The 18162-nt window shown below is 40.1% G+C and overlaps 1 protein-coding gene across 4 annotated transcripts in view; it reads right to left on the bottom strand.

The window, feature by feature from the left end:
• The window catches only part of CEP152 (centrosomal protein 152), a 101213-nt gene that overhangs the window by 9621 nt on the left and 73430 nt on the right, over nucleotides 1-18162 (bottom strand). For 3 of the 4 annotated variants that reach the window (XM_059702132.1, XM_059702149.1, XM_059702141.1), the window contains 4 exons: nucleotides 15797-16462; nucleotides 7473-7587; nucleotides 4616-4783; nucleotides 412-508 (listed from right to left, as the gene is read on the bottom strand). In XM_059702132.1, the coding sequence (XP_059558115.1) occupies nucleotides 412-508; nucleotides 4616-4783; nucleotides 7473-7587; nucleotides 15797-16462 (1046 nt within the window). The remainder of the gene's footprint in view (nucleotides 1-411; nucleotides 509-4615; nucleotides 4784-7472; nucleotides 7588-15796; nucleotides 16463-18162) is intronic. The other variant, XM_059702159.1, reaches the window with a different exon arrangement.

Below are 18162 nucleotides of genomic sequence, written 5' to 3'. Positions count from 1 at the left end.
CAGAGGCCACAGCGGCTGGAAGCAGGTATCTGGGATTTATTTATCTTCTATAATTGAAATTTTGTAGCCTTGAGTGGAGCTCAGGGCTGGCCAGGGCAGGCGGGAAGCTTGGCTTCCTCTATTGCCAGGGGCAACCTAAGCCTCCTGCTCACTCCAGCTCCGTGGCCGCTGCCATCTTTGTGACAGACTGGCAGAGTGAGGGAGTGATGGTTAATTTGCATATTACTCTTTTATTAGATAGGATGGGACTACTGTCATATATGAAGTCCATCATTAAGCAAAATGTTGTTACATGGCATAGGACTATATAACAATGACAATAATTGATTTTCCTGGTATATTATCTACACAATTGATATAATTTAAAGATACTTAGAAATAAGCAATTTCTTTAAAATAGTAAAAGTATACCTTGGTGGTAAATTACAAAGTGTTCTCAGTTCTTCCAATTTACTCTTCATGTCATTGTTTTCTTCTATTAATTCTTCAACAACTTTACTATTCTCTTCTAAAAAAAGAAGTTTATAGAATACTGATCAATTAATCTCTTTTTTTCTCAGCCTCCTGTTCCCTTATGTTCACAACCCAAATGTTTATGGAGGAAACTACAGGATTTCCAGTTGCTCTCTGTGCCATTCATTCCCTGATGAGCCCTAACCTGACCACTCCTGTTCTGTTTTCTTAGCACTTAAAATCTGTGCTGCTTGTTCATCTTGCTTCAGGTTACACACTGCTCTGCAAGGGTTTCTAATTGTTTCAGAGGCATCTCTTTTGTTTTCCAGCTAGACTGAAGCTCTGCAGAAACTACTAGGTTTTCTAATTCCCAGTTCCCGTGGGTCCTGGTATACAGTCTATGATCATATCAATGATCACTGAACAAGCACCTCAAAACAACATTTTTTTAAAAATCAAGCTTAAGAACCCACTGTTTTCAGAATGAAGGTCAGATTTTTTAATTCCTTGAACTTTAAAAAAGATGAGGAGACTGATGGAGTCCATGAATTTCAGTCAGTGACACAGGTTTAAATGCTAACTCTACTTCTTACCAGTTGGATGAGCTTAGGCAAATTTCTTAAACTATCTGAACCTGAGTTTTTTCATTGGAAAAATGCAGATAGTGTTACCTACTTTAAGATTATGACAGAGATAAAACAATAAGTTAACAGCACTGTACGTGGGCCTGGCAATACCATTGTTCAGGAAGTACAAACCTGGCACCTCATGTATCCTACACTTAACCCTCTCATTACACCCCATACATTGGGGAATGATTCACTCTATTCCCCCTAGTGATTGATGTTAACTTGTATATTTTTAAACCGTTCATTATTACCCTATCACTTTCCAATAAATGCTACCAAGACAGTGGAAAGGGAATTTAAGAAACAAAAAGGAAGCAACCACAAGAGCAAAAACATTATCAACAGATTTACATTAAGACAAACACTAAAATGTAACTATTGAATGACTTAAATTCTGACCCTGACCCCTTTTTGCAGCCATTGTTTTGAGCTAATCACCAACTTCCTTGAAATATTTCTAAGTGCACAAATTACAGAAGAGATCTACCTCAAAAAGCACTGGGTAGCCCTAGCTGGTTTGGCTCAGTGGATAGAGTGTCCACCTGTGGACTGAAGAGTCCTGAGTTCCATTCCAGTCAAGGGCACATACCCAGGTTGCAGGCTCGATCTCCAGTAGGGGGGTGTGCAGGAAGCAGCCAATCAATGACTCTCTCTCATCATTGATGTTTCTCTCTCTCCCTCTCCCTTCCTCTGTGAAATCAATAAAAATATATGTATTTTTAAAAAGCACTATGTAGAATAATGATTTTATGATAACAATGAATGGTGCTAAATATTATTTATAAGTAATAATCACACCCAACTGCCCCTGTCATTTTACTCTATAAAACAGATATTGCTGGTTTTCACCTAATTTTACAGTAGCTACATTGTATCTACATCTACAGTTGAACAATTATACTAAATAAGTAAGCAATCACTATATAGGAGTTATAACTGTTAAAATTTTTTTCTCAAAATTCTTAAAACACTTTTTGCCTTAGAGTAATTATTATCTACTAGAGGCCCAGTGCACGAATTCGTGCATAGGTAGGATCTCTCAGCCTGGCCAGCCCAGCAGGGTGGGCTAGGGGTAAGGAACAAAGGAGGTTCACCAGCTGGCCCCACCCCCGTTCGGGGACCATCAGGGCCAGGCCAGCTGGGGGAGGGACCCCAGGAGGTTGGTTGGCCTGGGGAGGGACTATGGGAGGCTGGCTGAGGGGGAAGGGACCACAGGAGATTGGCTGGCCAGGGGGAGGGACTATGGTTGGTTGGCTGTGGGAGCGCACTGACCACCAGGGGGCTCCTGCATTGAGCATTTGCCCCCTGGTGGTCAGTGCTCATCATAGCGACCAGTCATTCGGTCATTTGGTCGTAACGGTCACTTAGGCTTTTATATACAGTGGGGCCTTGACTTACAAGTTTAATTCGTTCCGTGACGGAGCTCATAACTCAAATTACTCGTATGTCAAATCAAAAGTGAACGAGTGAGAAACGTGACGCTGGGCTGATGTTGTGGTGTTCACTGTGACATTCGCTGCGCCAACTAGCAGTGGGGTATCTGAAGCTAGCTCATAACCCAAATTTTAGCTCGCAACTCAAAGCAAAAAATCGGCCAAGAGACGGCTCGTATCTCGAAAAACTCGTTAGTTGGGACACTCGTAAGTCAAGGCCCCACTGTATATAGATCTTTAACAGACTTAGCAAGCAGTAGGAGGATGTAGATGGCTTCTCTTAGGCAACGGTGTTCACAGTGTGTGCTGATGCCAGACACTGTGCTAAGTGCTGGTCCAGGACTTGATCCCTGTCACCATGAAGTCTTTACTCCTTTGGAGAATATAAACGTCCAATAACTCCAAGGATGATGACTGTTATAAAAATCACAGGTGGTGAGGGGACGTCTATCAGAAGAACCTAATCAAGTCTGGCGGCTGGGATTACCTCCCTGAGGAAGGCATGCACTGAGAGAGAGATGCGGAGGAGCTAGCCAGGCAGTATGGTCTGGATGGTAGGGCAGATGTTCTGGTAAAAGGAGGGAATGCAAAGAGGTCCCGAGGAAAGAGACAATGAAATCCATGCTATGGCTCTATGAATGGGTATGTGGGCTGGGGAAGACGAAGCTGGAGGGGCTAGCAGATGCTCCGTCATGAAGGGCTTTTTAGACTCTTCAATTAAGTATTTGTATGTCTCACTGAGGACCACATCCAGCCCCTACTGGGCTTTAAGAGTGTGGTGACACAATTTACTTTGTAAAAGGTTGCTCTGGCTCAGTGATGGTGAACCTATGACACGCGTGTCAGAGGTGATACTCAAACTCATTTTTTTGGTTGATTTTTCTTTGTTAAATGGCATTTAAATATATAAAATAAATATCAAAAATATAAATCTTTGTTTTACTATGGTTGCAAATATCAAAAAATTTCTATATGTGACACGGCACCAGAGTTAAGTTAGGGTTTTTCAAAATGCTGACATGCCAAGCTCAAAAGGTTCGTCATCACTGCTCTAGCTACCTGAAGGAGAACAGATGAGAGGGGCAAGAGTGGAAGCAGAAAGACTCAGGAAGTGACTGAGGTTGCCCAGGCAAGCAAGAGGTGAATGTAGAAAAAAACAAAGTAAATCTATCCACCTGGTCTTTTATGGATGATGCAATTATTTGGAGTCCATGGATTCAGGCTTTCATTCATTCAGACGTTTACTATTGTCTGGTATGTAGTGGGCACCATGACAACAAGGGTGAATAAGACAAAACATTCCTTATCCTCAGGGTACTTACAGGAGTAAAAGAAAATTCCTGACCAGTTCAAGAATCTGAACTATTTCAAATGTAAAGAATACAGAGCACAGAATATAAGTGAAGAGTGAAAGGTAAGAGGGTGTACCCTCATAAGCTCAATAGCTTCCTTTCTTATAAGGGCAATAGAAAATGGCAGAAATGCCCGTTTAAATAATTTCCCTGAAAACACTGTGAAAAATGGACTGGAAGGCAACCAGGTCAGACCCAGGCGCCTTTGCCCTCTGCCTAGAATGCTGTTCTCTCTGGCAAAGACCTTCACCTTTCACGGCTCAGTCAAGCCTCCCTTAACTCTAAACAGGAGGAAGAGTTAATGAACATCTTTTCTTCCAAGTTTACACGAACATACTGCCAGTAGCACTCAATGCTGCAATTATTGATTAACTTGTTTTCAATTGTCCTCACTTGATAAGAAGCTTCTTGAAGGAAAAGAACAGTCTTGCATATCTCCATCTAAAGTGGAATTCTGCCTGATGCATTTACTGCGATATCGCCAGTGCCTACAATACTGCCTGACACGTAATGGGCACTCAGTGTCTCTTCAATCAAAACAGGAAGAAAGGAGTGTGACCTTTTCATCAGAGCTCCAATTTTCCTCTTTTGAGTTCAGTAATAATTTGGTGAGTAAAAATAAGGTCCAAATTAGTCTACATTAACTCCCAAAGAGAAGCAGTGCCTGTTAAGTAAAAGTTCACATGTGAACATGTCAACAAGGATCAGAGAGATTCCTACCGGTAGCAATGCCACCTTAAATGCTAACCTCCGATTTTTTCCACTACGGCTTTGTGCTTCCTTTCTAAATGCTGAAGGTGCCGACAGCATTTCTCCAGTTTTCTTTTTAGATCTTGACATTCCTCCTTTGACTTTTCAAGTTCTTGGAAGCTGTGTCCACAGCATGAACCTTTAATCTCAGGGACATTTTTCTTATCTGCAAAAATTAAATGATAGCAAAGTTTTATATCAATTTAGACTAAGAACTACAAGGAAGGAAAGGAGGGAGGGTACGAGGGTGGGAGGGAGAGAGGGATGGAAGGAGGGAAAAAGGAGACCAAATGACATGACTAAAGGCTACAGTATAACTGGAAAAAGTATGATGCTTAAGAGAAAGACTTGGGTTTAAATCCTGTTTCCACTATTTACTGGGTGTGTGACTCGGAGAATATCACTTAACCTCTCTGAGACTTAGTATTTTAATGTGCAAAACTGAATAAAACCCTCTATTTTAAATTGCTATGAAAAATAATGCTCAGATTTTAGTATTGAATACCATTTCCCACTAAAAAGGACCTCAAATCTTCAAGAAATGACTGACTCTAGTACCGGGAAAGGGTATATACAAGATGAGGCTAGAGTATTTTGCTATACCAGAAAGTAAGAAATTACTCAAATATATAGCATGTCCCAAGGACATGGGAGCCAGTTTGAAGAGGCTCCACTAGCTAAATCTGGGAAAATTTTAACACTTAGTAATGAATTATAAAACATATTTTAGCCTGGCTCGTGTGGCTCAGCGGCTGAGCATCGACCCAGGAACCAAGAAGGCACCGGGCACATGCCCGGGTGTGGGTCCATCCCTAGTAGGGGGCATGCAGGAGGCAGCTGATCGATGATGGTCCTCTCTCATCAATATTTCTCTCTCTCTCTCTTCCTCTCTCTCTAAAAAGTCAATAAAGTGTATATTTAAAATATGTTTTTTTAAAAATATGAATTCATGGTTCATACCAATAATCCTACCAAAAATGGGATGGATGGATGGATGGATGGATGGATGGATGGATGGATGGACGGATAGATGGATATGTAGGCAAGTTGGTAAGTAGATAGGCAGATGGATGGGTGGACACACAGATAGATAAATAACTACGCAAACTGGAGGGGAGCAGTCTTTAACAGTATTGGTAATGTTCTATTTCTTAAGTCTTAAAGTGGATTCCTGGTCATCAGCCCTCGTAACTTATGTGATCATTACATGTATTTTTTGTATGTGTCAAGTATTTAATAATTAATGTTTAAATTACTTTTAAAAATAATGAGATATTAGAAGACTATAACCAAATAGTCAACAGTGGCACTCTGGGAGTAAGATTGTAAAGGACTTTATCTCTTACTATATGTTTTGGATTATTTAATCCTTTCTAATGAAGTTGTTAATGTGTTGTTTTTAGGGGAAAAGACTAAAAAAAGAAAAATAAATTTGTTTATAGTCTGATTTGACTTAGTCCAATTTCTTTCATATTGACAGGATTTCCCAAAGCCAAACTACTCATTTCACACACACAAATATGATTCTCAGGCCATTCCAAATATGATAACAGACATAAAATGACACTGAAAAGTAAGAAGCAAGATATAAATTAAGGTGGTATTACCACGCACCTAATGAGCAATTAGATATTCTCGACCATCTAGAACCTAGAAGTAAGGGAAAAAGATCTATGAACAATGAGAAAAATACTGTTGACTGATTTCTCAGGCAAGGCAGGGGTTCTCTAAGGATCCTGGTAATACTGCCTACTGAATTAGAAACGTGTGAAAACTAAGGTTTGGTTTAGTACGTATGATTTGCTCTGGCAATTCTTAGTTCTTTTTGGGTTACAAACAGAGAGAGTGTGCATGTGTTGGTATGTGGGGGGAAGAAGCAGGCTGCAAGGGGCCAATCCCCTATTAGGGATGAAAGCTACTAAAAGACATGCCAAGGCTCGCTCAAAAGCTCAGTGAATAGAAGCCCTATAGTCCTCTGTGACCTCTGAAAACTTCAGGGGCCTGCAGTAAGCACACCAACTCTTCTTCATAATGACAATTCTAAGTCTTAAGGAAAAGTTAAACTGTTAATTCATCAAATGCTCAAGGACCGCAAATTCTGTGTCATTCACTCGGCCATGTGTTAGGAAGAAAGAGATAAAAACACTGCCCCTGCCCACAAGAAACTCACAAATAAATCAGAAAACACCTAATACACTTCAGGAACATTATCATTAAAAAAATGGTTGAGCCCTAGCCGGTTTGGCTCAGTGGACAGAGTGTTGGCCTGTGGACTGAAGGGTCCCGGGATCGATTCCAGTCAAGGGCACATGCCTGGGTTGCGGGCTCGATCCCCAACGTGGGGGGGGGGGGGCGGGGGGGGGCCTGCAGGAAGCAGCCAATCAGTGATTCTCTCTCATCCCTGATGTTTCTACCTCTCCCTCTCTCTTCCTCTCTGAAATCAATAAAAATATATTTTAAAAAAAGAAAAAAATGGTTGAAATAAACCAGTAATGTGAATGAAAAAGTGTCCGCTATTTGTCAATTTTCTTATGTGAAGCCCTTGATTTCTCAATAAAGCCAGGGAATAAAAATATGACTGTGCCATTAAAATTCTCATTGTTCTCCTTCTAAACAGAATCACTTCCGAATGGAGGGAACGCCATGAAAAATAGACGTAAGAAGGCCTAGGGCAACTTTGTCTTTTAAATGCAAAATGAAATTTAGGGGGAGGACACACATCAAGTAGGAGTAACATTACGCATTTGTTCACTCAAAAACTAGATACATCTTTGCTCTCCTTTTATTTTCAAAGCAACCCTCTGGAACTGTGGTTATGGATGTTACAAAGATCAGCAGGAATCAAACCCCATTACCAGCTTCTGCTTCTGTTTGTTTTGAGGCCGAGGTCTGAGCATGGTGTCCGGACGTGGGTGTAGGAAGGACGACCAGGGTTCCAGGGTCTCCTCGGCCGGTGACACCCATGTTTCTCTGAAACAAATTAGCTTTATAGTTATTGCCTAGTAAAAGTCTTCACACAATTCTCTATTTAACATGCTAATATTAAACACACACACACACACACACACACACACACACCAAAAAAAAAAAAAAACACACAAAAACCATCACCCTGAAACAAATCCTGCCTAAACTATCACCAATATTTTTCTATGGTATTAATGTGAATACTGTCATTACGATGAACTAGTCTCTCTAATTTTCCAAATTAGAACATTATCTGGCAGAGGACTGGCGGCCAACTATGAGACAGGAGATACATATGAATTTGAAGTATTTTAATAGTTTGTGTGATCAAACCATTGGACTAGATGAAATCAAAATTGCTCTTGAAAATCCAGAACATTTTCACTGCAGCAGGAATCAAATTCATTACAAATTGCGGACTCTCATAGCCAATTAGCCTGGAGGTCAAATCACCCCTGGTATTACCGACAACAATCAAGGCTTAACTACAAGACTGCGCACAAAGACCACTAGGGGGTGCACCAAGAAAAGATAAAAAAATGCGGAGACAAAGAAACAGGACGCAAATGTCAGAAATGGAAGATATAGAGCTCAAAACCACACTTTTAAGGTCTCTCAAGAACTGTCTAGAAGCTGCTGATAAACTTAGTAAGGCCCTCGAAAAGACTGGTGAGACCGCCGATAAATGTAGTGAGATCCTCAAGAAATCTAATGAGACCCTCGATGTTGTGATAAAGAACCAACTAGAAATTAAGCATACACTGACTGAAATAAAGAATATTATTCAGACACCCAACAGCAGACCAGAGGAGTGCAAGAATCAAGTCAAAGATTCAAAACGCGAAGAAGCAAAAAACACCCAACTGGAAAAGCAAAATGAAAAAAGAATCCGAAAATACGAAGATAGTGTAAGGAGCCTCTGGGACAGCTTCAAGCGTACCAACATCAGAATTATAGGGGTGCCAGAAGATGAGAGAGAGCAAGATATTGAAAACCTATTTGAAGAAATAATGACAGAAAACTTCCCCCAGCTGGTGAAAGAAATAGACTTACAGGTCCAGGAAGCGCAGAGAACCCCAAACAAAAGGAATCCAAAGAGGACCACACCAAGACACATCATAATTAAAATGCCAAGAGCAAAAGACAAAGAGAGAATCTTAAAAGCAGCAAGAGAAAGAAACTCAGTTACCTACAAGGGAGTACCCATATGACTGTCAGCTGATTTCTCAACAGAAACTTTGCAGGCCAGAAGGGAGTGGCAAGAAATATTCAAAGTGATGAATACCAAGAACCTACAACCAAGATTACTTTATCCAGCAAAGCTATCATTCAGAACGGAAGGTCAGATAAAGAGCTTCACAGATAAGGAAAAGCTAAAGGAGTTCATCACCACCAAACCAGGATTATATGAAATGCTGAAAGGTATCCTTTAAGAACAGGAAGAAGAAGAAAAAGGTAAAGATACAAATTATGAACAACAAATATGCATCTATCAACAAGTGAATCTAAGAATCAAGTGAATAAATAATCTGGTGATCATAATAGAATCAGGGACATAGAAAGGCAATGGACTGACTATTCTTGGGGGGAAAGGGGTGTGGGAGATGCGGAAAGAGACTGGACAAAAATCGTGCACCTATGGAAGAGGACAGTGGGTGGGGAGTGAGGGCGGAGGGTGGGGTGGGAACTGGGAGGAGGGGAGTTATGGGGGGGAAAAAGAGGAACAAATGTAATAATCTGAACAATAAAGATTTAATTAAAAAAAATAAAAAATAAGAAATTGCAATACCAATCTTTTGCCTTCCATGAATTGAGAGTAAAATAACAGTAAAAATATTTTTTTAACTTACATAAGTATGCTATATGTTTCTAAATATTTTAATATATGCTACCATTTTGAAAGAAAGGCCAGTTAAATTCCAATGTTAAAAAGAGAAACTGAGGCTCACCTAAATGAAGCACCTTGCACAAGACCATTTCTTCACTAACACGTATTGAACACTTTCTGCATTCTAGTCCTATTACAGGCAATACAGCCACCATACTAATTTGTGGTGAGACATTCTTTTAAAGTAGTATTTTCAGATTTTGGACAACTACTAAATCCCAAAGAATGATCTTGCGAGGGCTGTCTTGTTTAATTACTTAAAACACATTATATATGCTTGATTCTAGAAGCCTTTATTTTGATTATAAGAAACTCATTTAACTGTCAGGAAACCTACCTACAATGCCCACCACAAGCAGAGATCAGCAAGTAAAGAGAAGAGGCAAATTCTGAGCATTCAAGAGGACACAGATGGGGTTGAGCCAAAAGGAGTAACAAAGGTGGAGCCCCCAAACAGTCAATGTTTCCAGTTTCTACTCAAAACTGGAGAAAAGCTAAGATAACAAAAAAAATTAGCAAGCACTTTCTGGTCTTAGCTTTGACTTGACTTTGGTGGTATGAAAAGATAGAATGCACATCCTTTAGTCTGTTTGAAATTTTTATTCCAATTGATATTTCTCTTTTATCAACTATGAAATGTTGTGTTAATATATTTTGATAAGGCATTATTTTCCTTGGACACTTGATTTTTAATTCATTTCATCCTTTCCATTTTATTTATTTATTTATTTATTTGTTTTTTAAATATTCTTATTGATTTCAGAGAGGAAGGGAGATGGAGGAGAGATAGAAACATCAATAATAAGAATCACTGATCGGCTGCCTTCTGCATGCCCCTTACTGGGGATCAAGCCTGCAACCTGGGCATTTGCCCCTGATTGGAATCAAACCTGGGACCCTTCAGTCTGCAGGCCATGCTCTATCCACTGATCCAAACCAGCTAGGGCCATCCTTTCCATTTAAAAAAAACCCTTTGATCATCTAAATTATTTTAACGAGACTTATTTTATATGTACCTGTAGATCAGTGTTTCTGTTTTAATTTTCATGAACAGCTCTAAAAACTATAAATTTAATAAATCATCAATCACAGCTCTTCACATTTATGGCACCTATATTGCAAATTTATAATCACTGCTTTACCTCAAGGTTCTGAAATGAGTTAGCTTTAAAAGAGCAAAATTCAAGTATTACTCTGTGACAAATGCCAGATTAGGCATTTCAAAGCCACCCTTTTTCAGGAATGGAATCTGATCCCACCCAACTAAAGCCGCAGAAGTCTAAGTTCTTAGCCAAATTACGTGATTCTGTCTCCAGAGACATGTAAGCCACATTGAGTCATACAAATGATCTTACACTGTTTGCACAATTATAAGTCCTATAAAAAGACCCCGGGTTTGATTACATATTAATGGTAGAAGAAAGGTGTTACATTTTCTTGATTTTTTTATAGCAGAAATTGCCTTTTCAGGAAAGTAAACTTGAAAGCATACATAATATGATTTTCCCATCACTTATCATTAAAACCTCCTATGGATAATTCTTCTTATTTTAATTATCTATTTTTTCCCAAAATTCTCAATAGAATATTATAAGCATTATTCATGGGAAGGAGTCTCACCCAATTATTCTTAAATTGAAAGCAACTAGTAAGTAATAACATCTTTTGAAATCAGTAATTTAAAATATCAGATTTGAGCTGTAGAGAAGATGGCGGCATAGGTAAACGTGGTACTCGCCACCTCCCACAACCCATCAAAATTACAACTAAAACACAGAACAACCATCATTCAGAACCGCTTAAAATCTGACTGAATAAAAGCCCTCCAACTAGGAAATTTAAAGAAACCACACTGAGACTGGTAGGTGAGGCAGAGGCGCAGAATGGGCTGGTCCAATACGTGTTTTCAATTGGGATGGATATCTTGGCTGAGAAGGCCTCCTCTGAGGAGCAAGGGTCCCAGCTCCACATCAAAACTGTCAGCCCAGGGTTCCAGTGCTGGGAAGAGAAGTCCCCTTAACTTTGGGCTGGAAAAACCAGCAGGAATTGTGGCTAAGTGACACAGAGGCTGCCTGAGATCCAGGCAGTTCCTCTTAAAGGGCCCTTGCACAGACTTACTCCCTCTGAGCTCCAGTGCTGGGCAGCAGCTTGAAAGGATCCAGGGACATATGGGGAGGAACTAAATTGTCTAGCATCAGGGCAAGAACTTGGCGGGCAGCTATCTCCTAAACAAAAGTGCTGGCAGAGGTCATTGTTTTCCTGCTGAGATCTCCCCCCACACAGAGCTGACTGGCAGGTGCTCCATTATTCTGGCCAACATTGTTCAACTTGGTGATTCCCTGAGATCCCACTCCACCCAATTTGCAGCCCCACCCAACCTGTTTGCAGTGGCTTTTTTTATATTAATGGTCTGTTCTGGCTCAGGCTTCAGATTTTCCTAAAATCTCTCAAATAAGCAGCAGCTGGACTTGGTGTGCCCCATACCTCTCAATAAGTGGCCCCAGGCCTGGCACTAGCAGCAACTTGCCAATGTTCACAGCTTGGCCTCTCCTGGACACCTCCTAGCACAACACAAGTAGCAGCCATCTGCAGATTGCTCTGTAGTTCATGCCAGGTGGCCCCAGGCAAGGGACAAGCAGTGGCTGACTTTGCACCTCCCAGGAGGCCCCAGAGCCATTGCACCTGGTGGAAAAGTTTCAGACCACACCAAATTACAACTCTACCACATCTAAAGCGACACACTCAAAGGGCGGACTCAGTGAGCACCAAAGCCCCACAGAAGCAAGTCTTGATCCATAGGGGTGTCTCCTGCACAGCAGCTCTTCCACTGTAGTCACAGCTAGTCCTCACAGCCAATTGGCCTGGGGGTCAATTCCTCCCAGTTATTCCAAGAGTAATCAAGGCTCAACTACAACAGGACACAGCCCACACAGGAGCACACCAAGAGTGCCCAGCTCAGGTGACTGGGTATGCTGAGCCACTAGGCCCTATAGGACACCTACTACACAAGGCCACTCTACCAATTCCAGGAGACACAGCAGCTCTACCTAATACATAGAAACAAACACAGGGAAGCAACCAAAATGCGGAGACAAAGAAACATGTCACAAATGAAAGAACAGGAGAAATCTCCAGAAAAAAGAACTAAATGAAAAGGAAGCAAGCAAACTACTAGAACAGCGGTTCTCAACCTGTGGGTCGCGACCCCTCTGGCGGTCGAACGACCCTTTCACAGGGGTCGCCTAAGACCATCCTGCATCTCAGATATTTACATTATGATTCCTATCAGTAGCAACATTACAGTTATGAAGTAGCAACGAAAATAATTTTATGGTTGGGTCACAACATGAGGAACTGTATTTAAAGGGCCAGAAGGTTGAGAACCACTGTATTAGATACAGAGTTCAAAACAATGGTTATAAGGATGCTCAAGGAACTTAGTGAGAATTCCAAGGAAATTAGTGAGAACATCAATAACTAAAAAAGGACCAGTCAGAAATGAAGGATACACTAACTCAGCGGTTCTCAACCTGTGGGTCGCGACCCCTTTGGGGTCAAACGACCCTTTCACAGGGGTACCTAAGACCATCGGAAAACACATATATAATTACATATTGTTTTTGTGATTAATCATTATGCTTTAATTATGTTCAATTTGTAACAATGAAATTGGGGGTCACCACAACATGAGGAACTGTATTAAAGGGTTGCAGCATTAGGAAGGTTGAGAACCACTGCACTAACTGAAATGAAGATTTACAGGGAATTGACAGTAGAGGATGCCAAGAATCAAATCAGCAACTTGAAATATAAGGAAGCAAAAAACATCCAATCAGAAAAGCAAAAGGAGAAAAGAACCCAAAATTATGAAGATAGTATAAAGAGCTTCTGGGACAATTTCAAGTGTACCATAATTTGCATCCTATGGGTGCCAGAAGGCAAAGAGAGAGTGCAAGAAATTAAAAACCTATTTGAAGCAATAATGACAGAAAACTTCCCCTACCTGGTAAAAGAAATAGACTTACTAGTCCAGGAAGCACAGAAAGTCCCAAACAAGAGGCCCACACCAAGGTACATCATAATTAAAATACCAAAGGTTAAAGACAAACAGAGAATCTCAAAAGGAGCAAGAGAAAAGCAGTTAGTTACATATAAGGGAGCTCCCATAAGACTGTTTGCAGATTTCTCAACAAAAACTTTGCAGGTCAGAAGGGAGTGGCAAGAAATATTCAGTGATGAAAAGCAAGGACCTAAACCCAAGATTACCCAGCAAAGATATCATTTAGAATTGAAGGTCAGATAAAGAGCTTCACAGAGAAGAAAAAGCTAGAGTTCATCACCACCAAACCAGTATTACATGAAATGTTGAAGGGTCTTTTTTAAGAAGAAAAATAATAATAATAATATGAACAGTAAAATGGCAATACATACCTATCAACAATAGAATCTAAAAATCAAAATAAATAAATAAGGACTCTAATGCACAACAACAAAAAAACTGATGAAAATAGAACCAGAGGCATGGAAACATGGAACAGACTGATGAATCTTGGATGGAAGAGTGAGGGAAGGGGGAGGGGAGGAAAGAGCAGGAAGAGCTTAACCAAAGAACTTATACTTATATATGCACTACCCATTGACACAGACAATAGGGTGAGGCAGGATCCAGTGCAGGAGGACAATGAAGGGAAAAAGGGGGGGAAAAAACATCTGTAATGCTCTTAACAATAAAGACTTAAAAAATAATAACAATAAAAGAATTAAAAATATCACCTGGCGCCTGGCTGGTGTGGCTCAGTGGTTTAGTAGGGACCTATGCACCAGTAAGTCATTGGTTTAATTCCTGGTCAGGGCACATCCCCGAGTTGCAGGCTCAATCCCCAGTGGGGGGCATGCAGGAGACAGCCAATCAATGTTGATGTTTATCTCTCATCAATGTTTTTAACTCTCCCTCCCTTTCCCTTCCTCTCTAAAATCAATAAAAACACATTTAAAAGAGGAAAAAACAAACAAACATGACAGGAGTGAAATGGGATGGAGTGGACTGATCTTTCGGGTTTCTTCAGCTCTAAAATTCTGGGATGCAGAAAGGCCGAGCTGCATCATGGGTATCCTACCAAAACCCAAGGGATTTGTACTTTCTTTTTCAGATGACAAACAATACTATATGATTGCCCAAGATAATAAGTTAATTACCCCCATGTATGGGACTGGAATTCAGATTTTTTTCCTAGCTTATTATGACTCTTTCCAGGAGGTATTAATACCAAATACTTTTTGCCTTGAAAATATTTAGTCATGCTATCTGGCTGAATTAACTCATATCTCAACTCTTCTATCAGACAAACCTTATAATACTGGTTTGTTTTTTCTTCCTCTAATTACAAATGTTGAAACTGGCTGATCACAATGCCTAGAACAGCCGTGGGCAAACTACGGCCCGCGGGCCGGATCCAGCCCGTTTGAAATGAATAAAACTTAAAAAAAAAAAAAAAAGACTGTACCCTTTTATGTAATGATGTTTACTTTGAATTTATATTAGTTCACACAAACACTCCATCCATGCTTTTGTTCCGGCCCTCTGGTCCAGTTTAAGAACCCATTGTGGCCCTCGAGTCAAAAAGTTTGCCCACCCCTGGCCTAGAATATCATTCTGGATTTTTTCACTCATACCAAATTTCTTCAATCATAAGGAGCAAGACTTTATCAACTGTTCCACAAACTCAAAGCTGGTGTCAGAAAGTACTTATACAATGAGAAGGATACAATGATTTCATGACACATGCATGTGCATGGAACACCAGCCAAACTGGGCTTCCGAGCTTGTGTGAGCAAGCCATACCTCTACTTGCTTGTTTCTACATCAATATTCTTTATACTTGGTTGGCACTTTTTTGCCTACATGAGATATAAATTCCCTGAGGGCAAGAAATAGGTTTCTAAACTCTTTAGAAGCTCTTAAGAAACCCTACTTTAATATGATGCGTATTTCTTGGAGCGGCAATGCCGAAGAAACAAAACAGGAATGAGAGTTACTCCGTTTCTGAAATCTCAGGCCCTTACAAAGAATATCATATATATTTTTAGGGAAAAAGATGTCTGGGGGTTAAAAGCGCTGCCTCATATTTATGAAGAAGTAATGTTATTTTGGCCAAAAAAAAAAAAAAAATGCAATGCTTTGGATTTGTTACAAAAAGTTTTTTAAACCACTGGTTAAAAAACACACAAGTATTACATCTGTAAAATGAAAGGAAAAAATACTGTATGCAACGTCTACAATCACCCTTGATGTTTAAGAGCTCTTTTCACTTCCTGGGCACATACCTTTTCCCATTCTGAGTTGGTGTTTTCCGTAAGTAGGGAGAGTAGATCTTGAAGTGCTTTCTGAATGCAGGCCTTTAGTTTTTCAAAATATCGCACAGACGCCCACTTTGAAGAACACGTCGACATGAGTTCTGAGAGTTGCCTGTTCTCTGAACCAGGGGCTTGCTCCTTCGGGGTACCCTTTAGGAGAAGTTCAAGGACAGTCAGAATGTCCTCCTCGTACTGACAGATTTCCAGTTGGACCCGCCTGGCTTCCTGCACAGTCCACTCCCTGCGACTCTGGTCTAGACAGGTTTGCAATTCTGTCTCCTTCTGGAGGAGCAGTTCCGCTTTCTGTTTCAGAAAGTCTTCTTTAGCTGCTGCAAGCACCTCATTAATTTTATTTCGATGATCATCTAAAAACTGTCTGTAATCTTGCTCATTTTGTTCTTGAATTCTGTGGATTTCTTCTTGCTTTTCTTTGTTCCATTCACTCCGGGCCTTTGCCAACTCGGCCCTGATAACCACAGGGACTTCCTCGTCCTTCAGTTCCAGCTCTCTCTGAAGAGAATGAATCTTCTCCTCCAATTTTTCCAGGTGTTGCATTTTTCCAGGCGTTGCATTTTTCTTCGTATTTTCAAGCTCGCTTTTCCATTTCTCTTTAGCTTCAGAAACAGCAAACGATATCTAAAGGACATAATGAACATTTTAAAATCTTTAAGATTCTCTCATTAATAAAAAAAAAATTAAAGTAATTATTTGGGTTAACCTCTGAACTTAGTAAGAGATTTAGAATCAGAATTAGGGGGAAACAGTGAATTTAGATACTATTCCTAAAATATTCTTACACTATACTTAAGGATCTTTTCCTTCATTTTAAGTCACCTAACATTTTATCTTACGTTATTTAAAAAACAAAATATCTGCCCTGGCTAGCATGGCTCAGAGGTTAGATCGTCGGCCTGCACACCACAGGGTGAGGGGTTTGATTCCTGGTCTAGAGCATGAAACTGGGTTTCAGGTTCGGTTTCTGGCCCTGGTCTGGGTGCTTGCAGGAGGCAGCCAATTGATTTGTCTCTCTTATATCATGTTTCTCTCTCTCTCTCCCTCTCCTCCCTTACCTATCATGCTCTCTAAATAATCAATGGAGATCTCCTCCCCCTCTCCTCCCCCCTCCTAAAAAAAAAAAGAGAGAGAGAGAAAATAAATAAATAAATAAATAATCAATGGAGCCCAGTGGTTGAGTTCAGTGGTTGAGCATCACTATGAACCAGGAGGTCATGGTTCAATTCCCAGTCGGGGCACAAGCCCAGAATTACGGGCTCAACCCCAGTGTGGGGCATCATTGATGTTTCTATCTCTCCCTCTCCCTTCTTCTCTGAAATTAATGTTTTATATACATATAAAATAATCAATGGAAAAAGTGTCCTCCGGTGAGGATTAACAAAAAACAAAAACAAAACAAAACACGTTTTCTTGATGAAGAATTAGAACTTTAAACTGACCAAAAATATGTATTTGTGATTATTTACTCAAAACTAATTTTAGGAAAAATTCCAAATCACTTGTTTTATACATTTGCAGTCTCAAATTTTATCTAAACCCCCAAAACAAATTAAGCATCATTTACATTAAAGCAAAAGCAGCCTCATTAGGAAATCTTATTGTTACTTAGGAATATAACACATACCTGCATAATTACTTGCTGACAAACATAACTGTATTTTAATGCAATTTTAGTGGTAATGCAGTTCATGAAATGACAATAGCAAACAGAAAAGGTTATTGTTTTCCCCTTTGGTTAATTTTCTTTTATAACAGAACAGAAATAGTAGATCATAGAAAATAAGAGTATATAACCAAAAAGTGACAGGGAATCAAAACACCTGGGCTCTAGCTCTAATCCTGCCTAGTACAGTACAGTGCTTATCAGAGGGGGCTCTGGAGACCAACTGCTGCAGGATCTCAGGAATTAGCTTTGGAACCTCAGGCCCATTCCTCAACTTCTTGGAGACTCAGTTTCCTCAGCAATAAAATCGGGATAGCCTTGGCCGGGTTGCTCAGTTGGTTGGAGTGTCGTCCCATACACCAAACGGTTGTGGCTTCGATTCCCGGTCAGGGCATATACAGGAGGCAACCAGTCGATGTTACTTGAGTGAGGATTACAAAATAAATAAATACACAGACAAACAAATAAAATGGGGATAATTACCAGGCCTACATGAAAGTTATTTTAGGATTAAATGACAGAGATAATCCATTTGAAGCACTTAACCCAGAGTGTGGCAAATAATAAGGACTCGATAATGTTATGTAGTTATTGTTGCTTTTGGCTTCTTGAACTTGGAAAAGTCAATCTCTTTAGCATTTGGTGTCTTCATCTATAT

This window comes from Myotis daubentonii, chromosome 1, assembly GCF_963259705.1.
Source record: "Myotis daubentonii chromosome 1, mMyoDau2.1, whole genome shotgun sequence".
Classification (NCBI taxonomy): domain Eukaryota; kingdom Metazoa; phylum Chordata; class Mammalia; order Chiroptera; family Vespertilionidae; genus Myotis; species Myotis daubentonii.
This window is presented reverse-complemented; position numbering and strand designations above follow the sequence as displayed.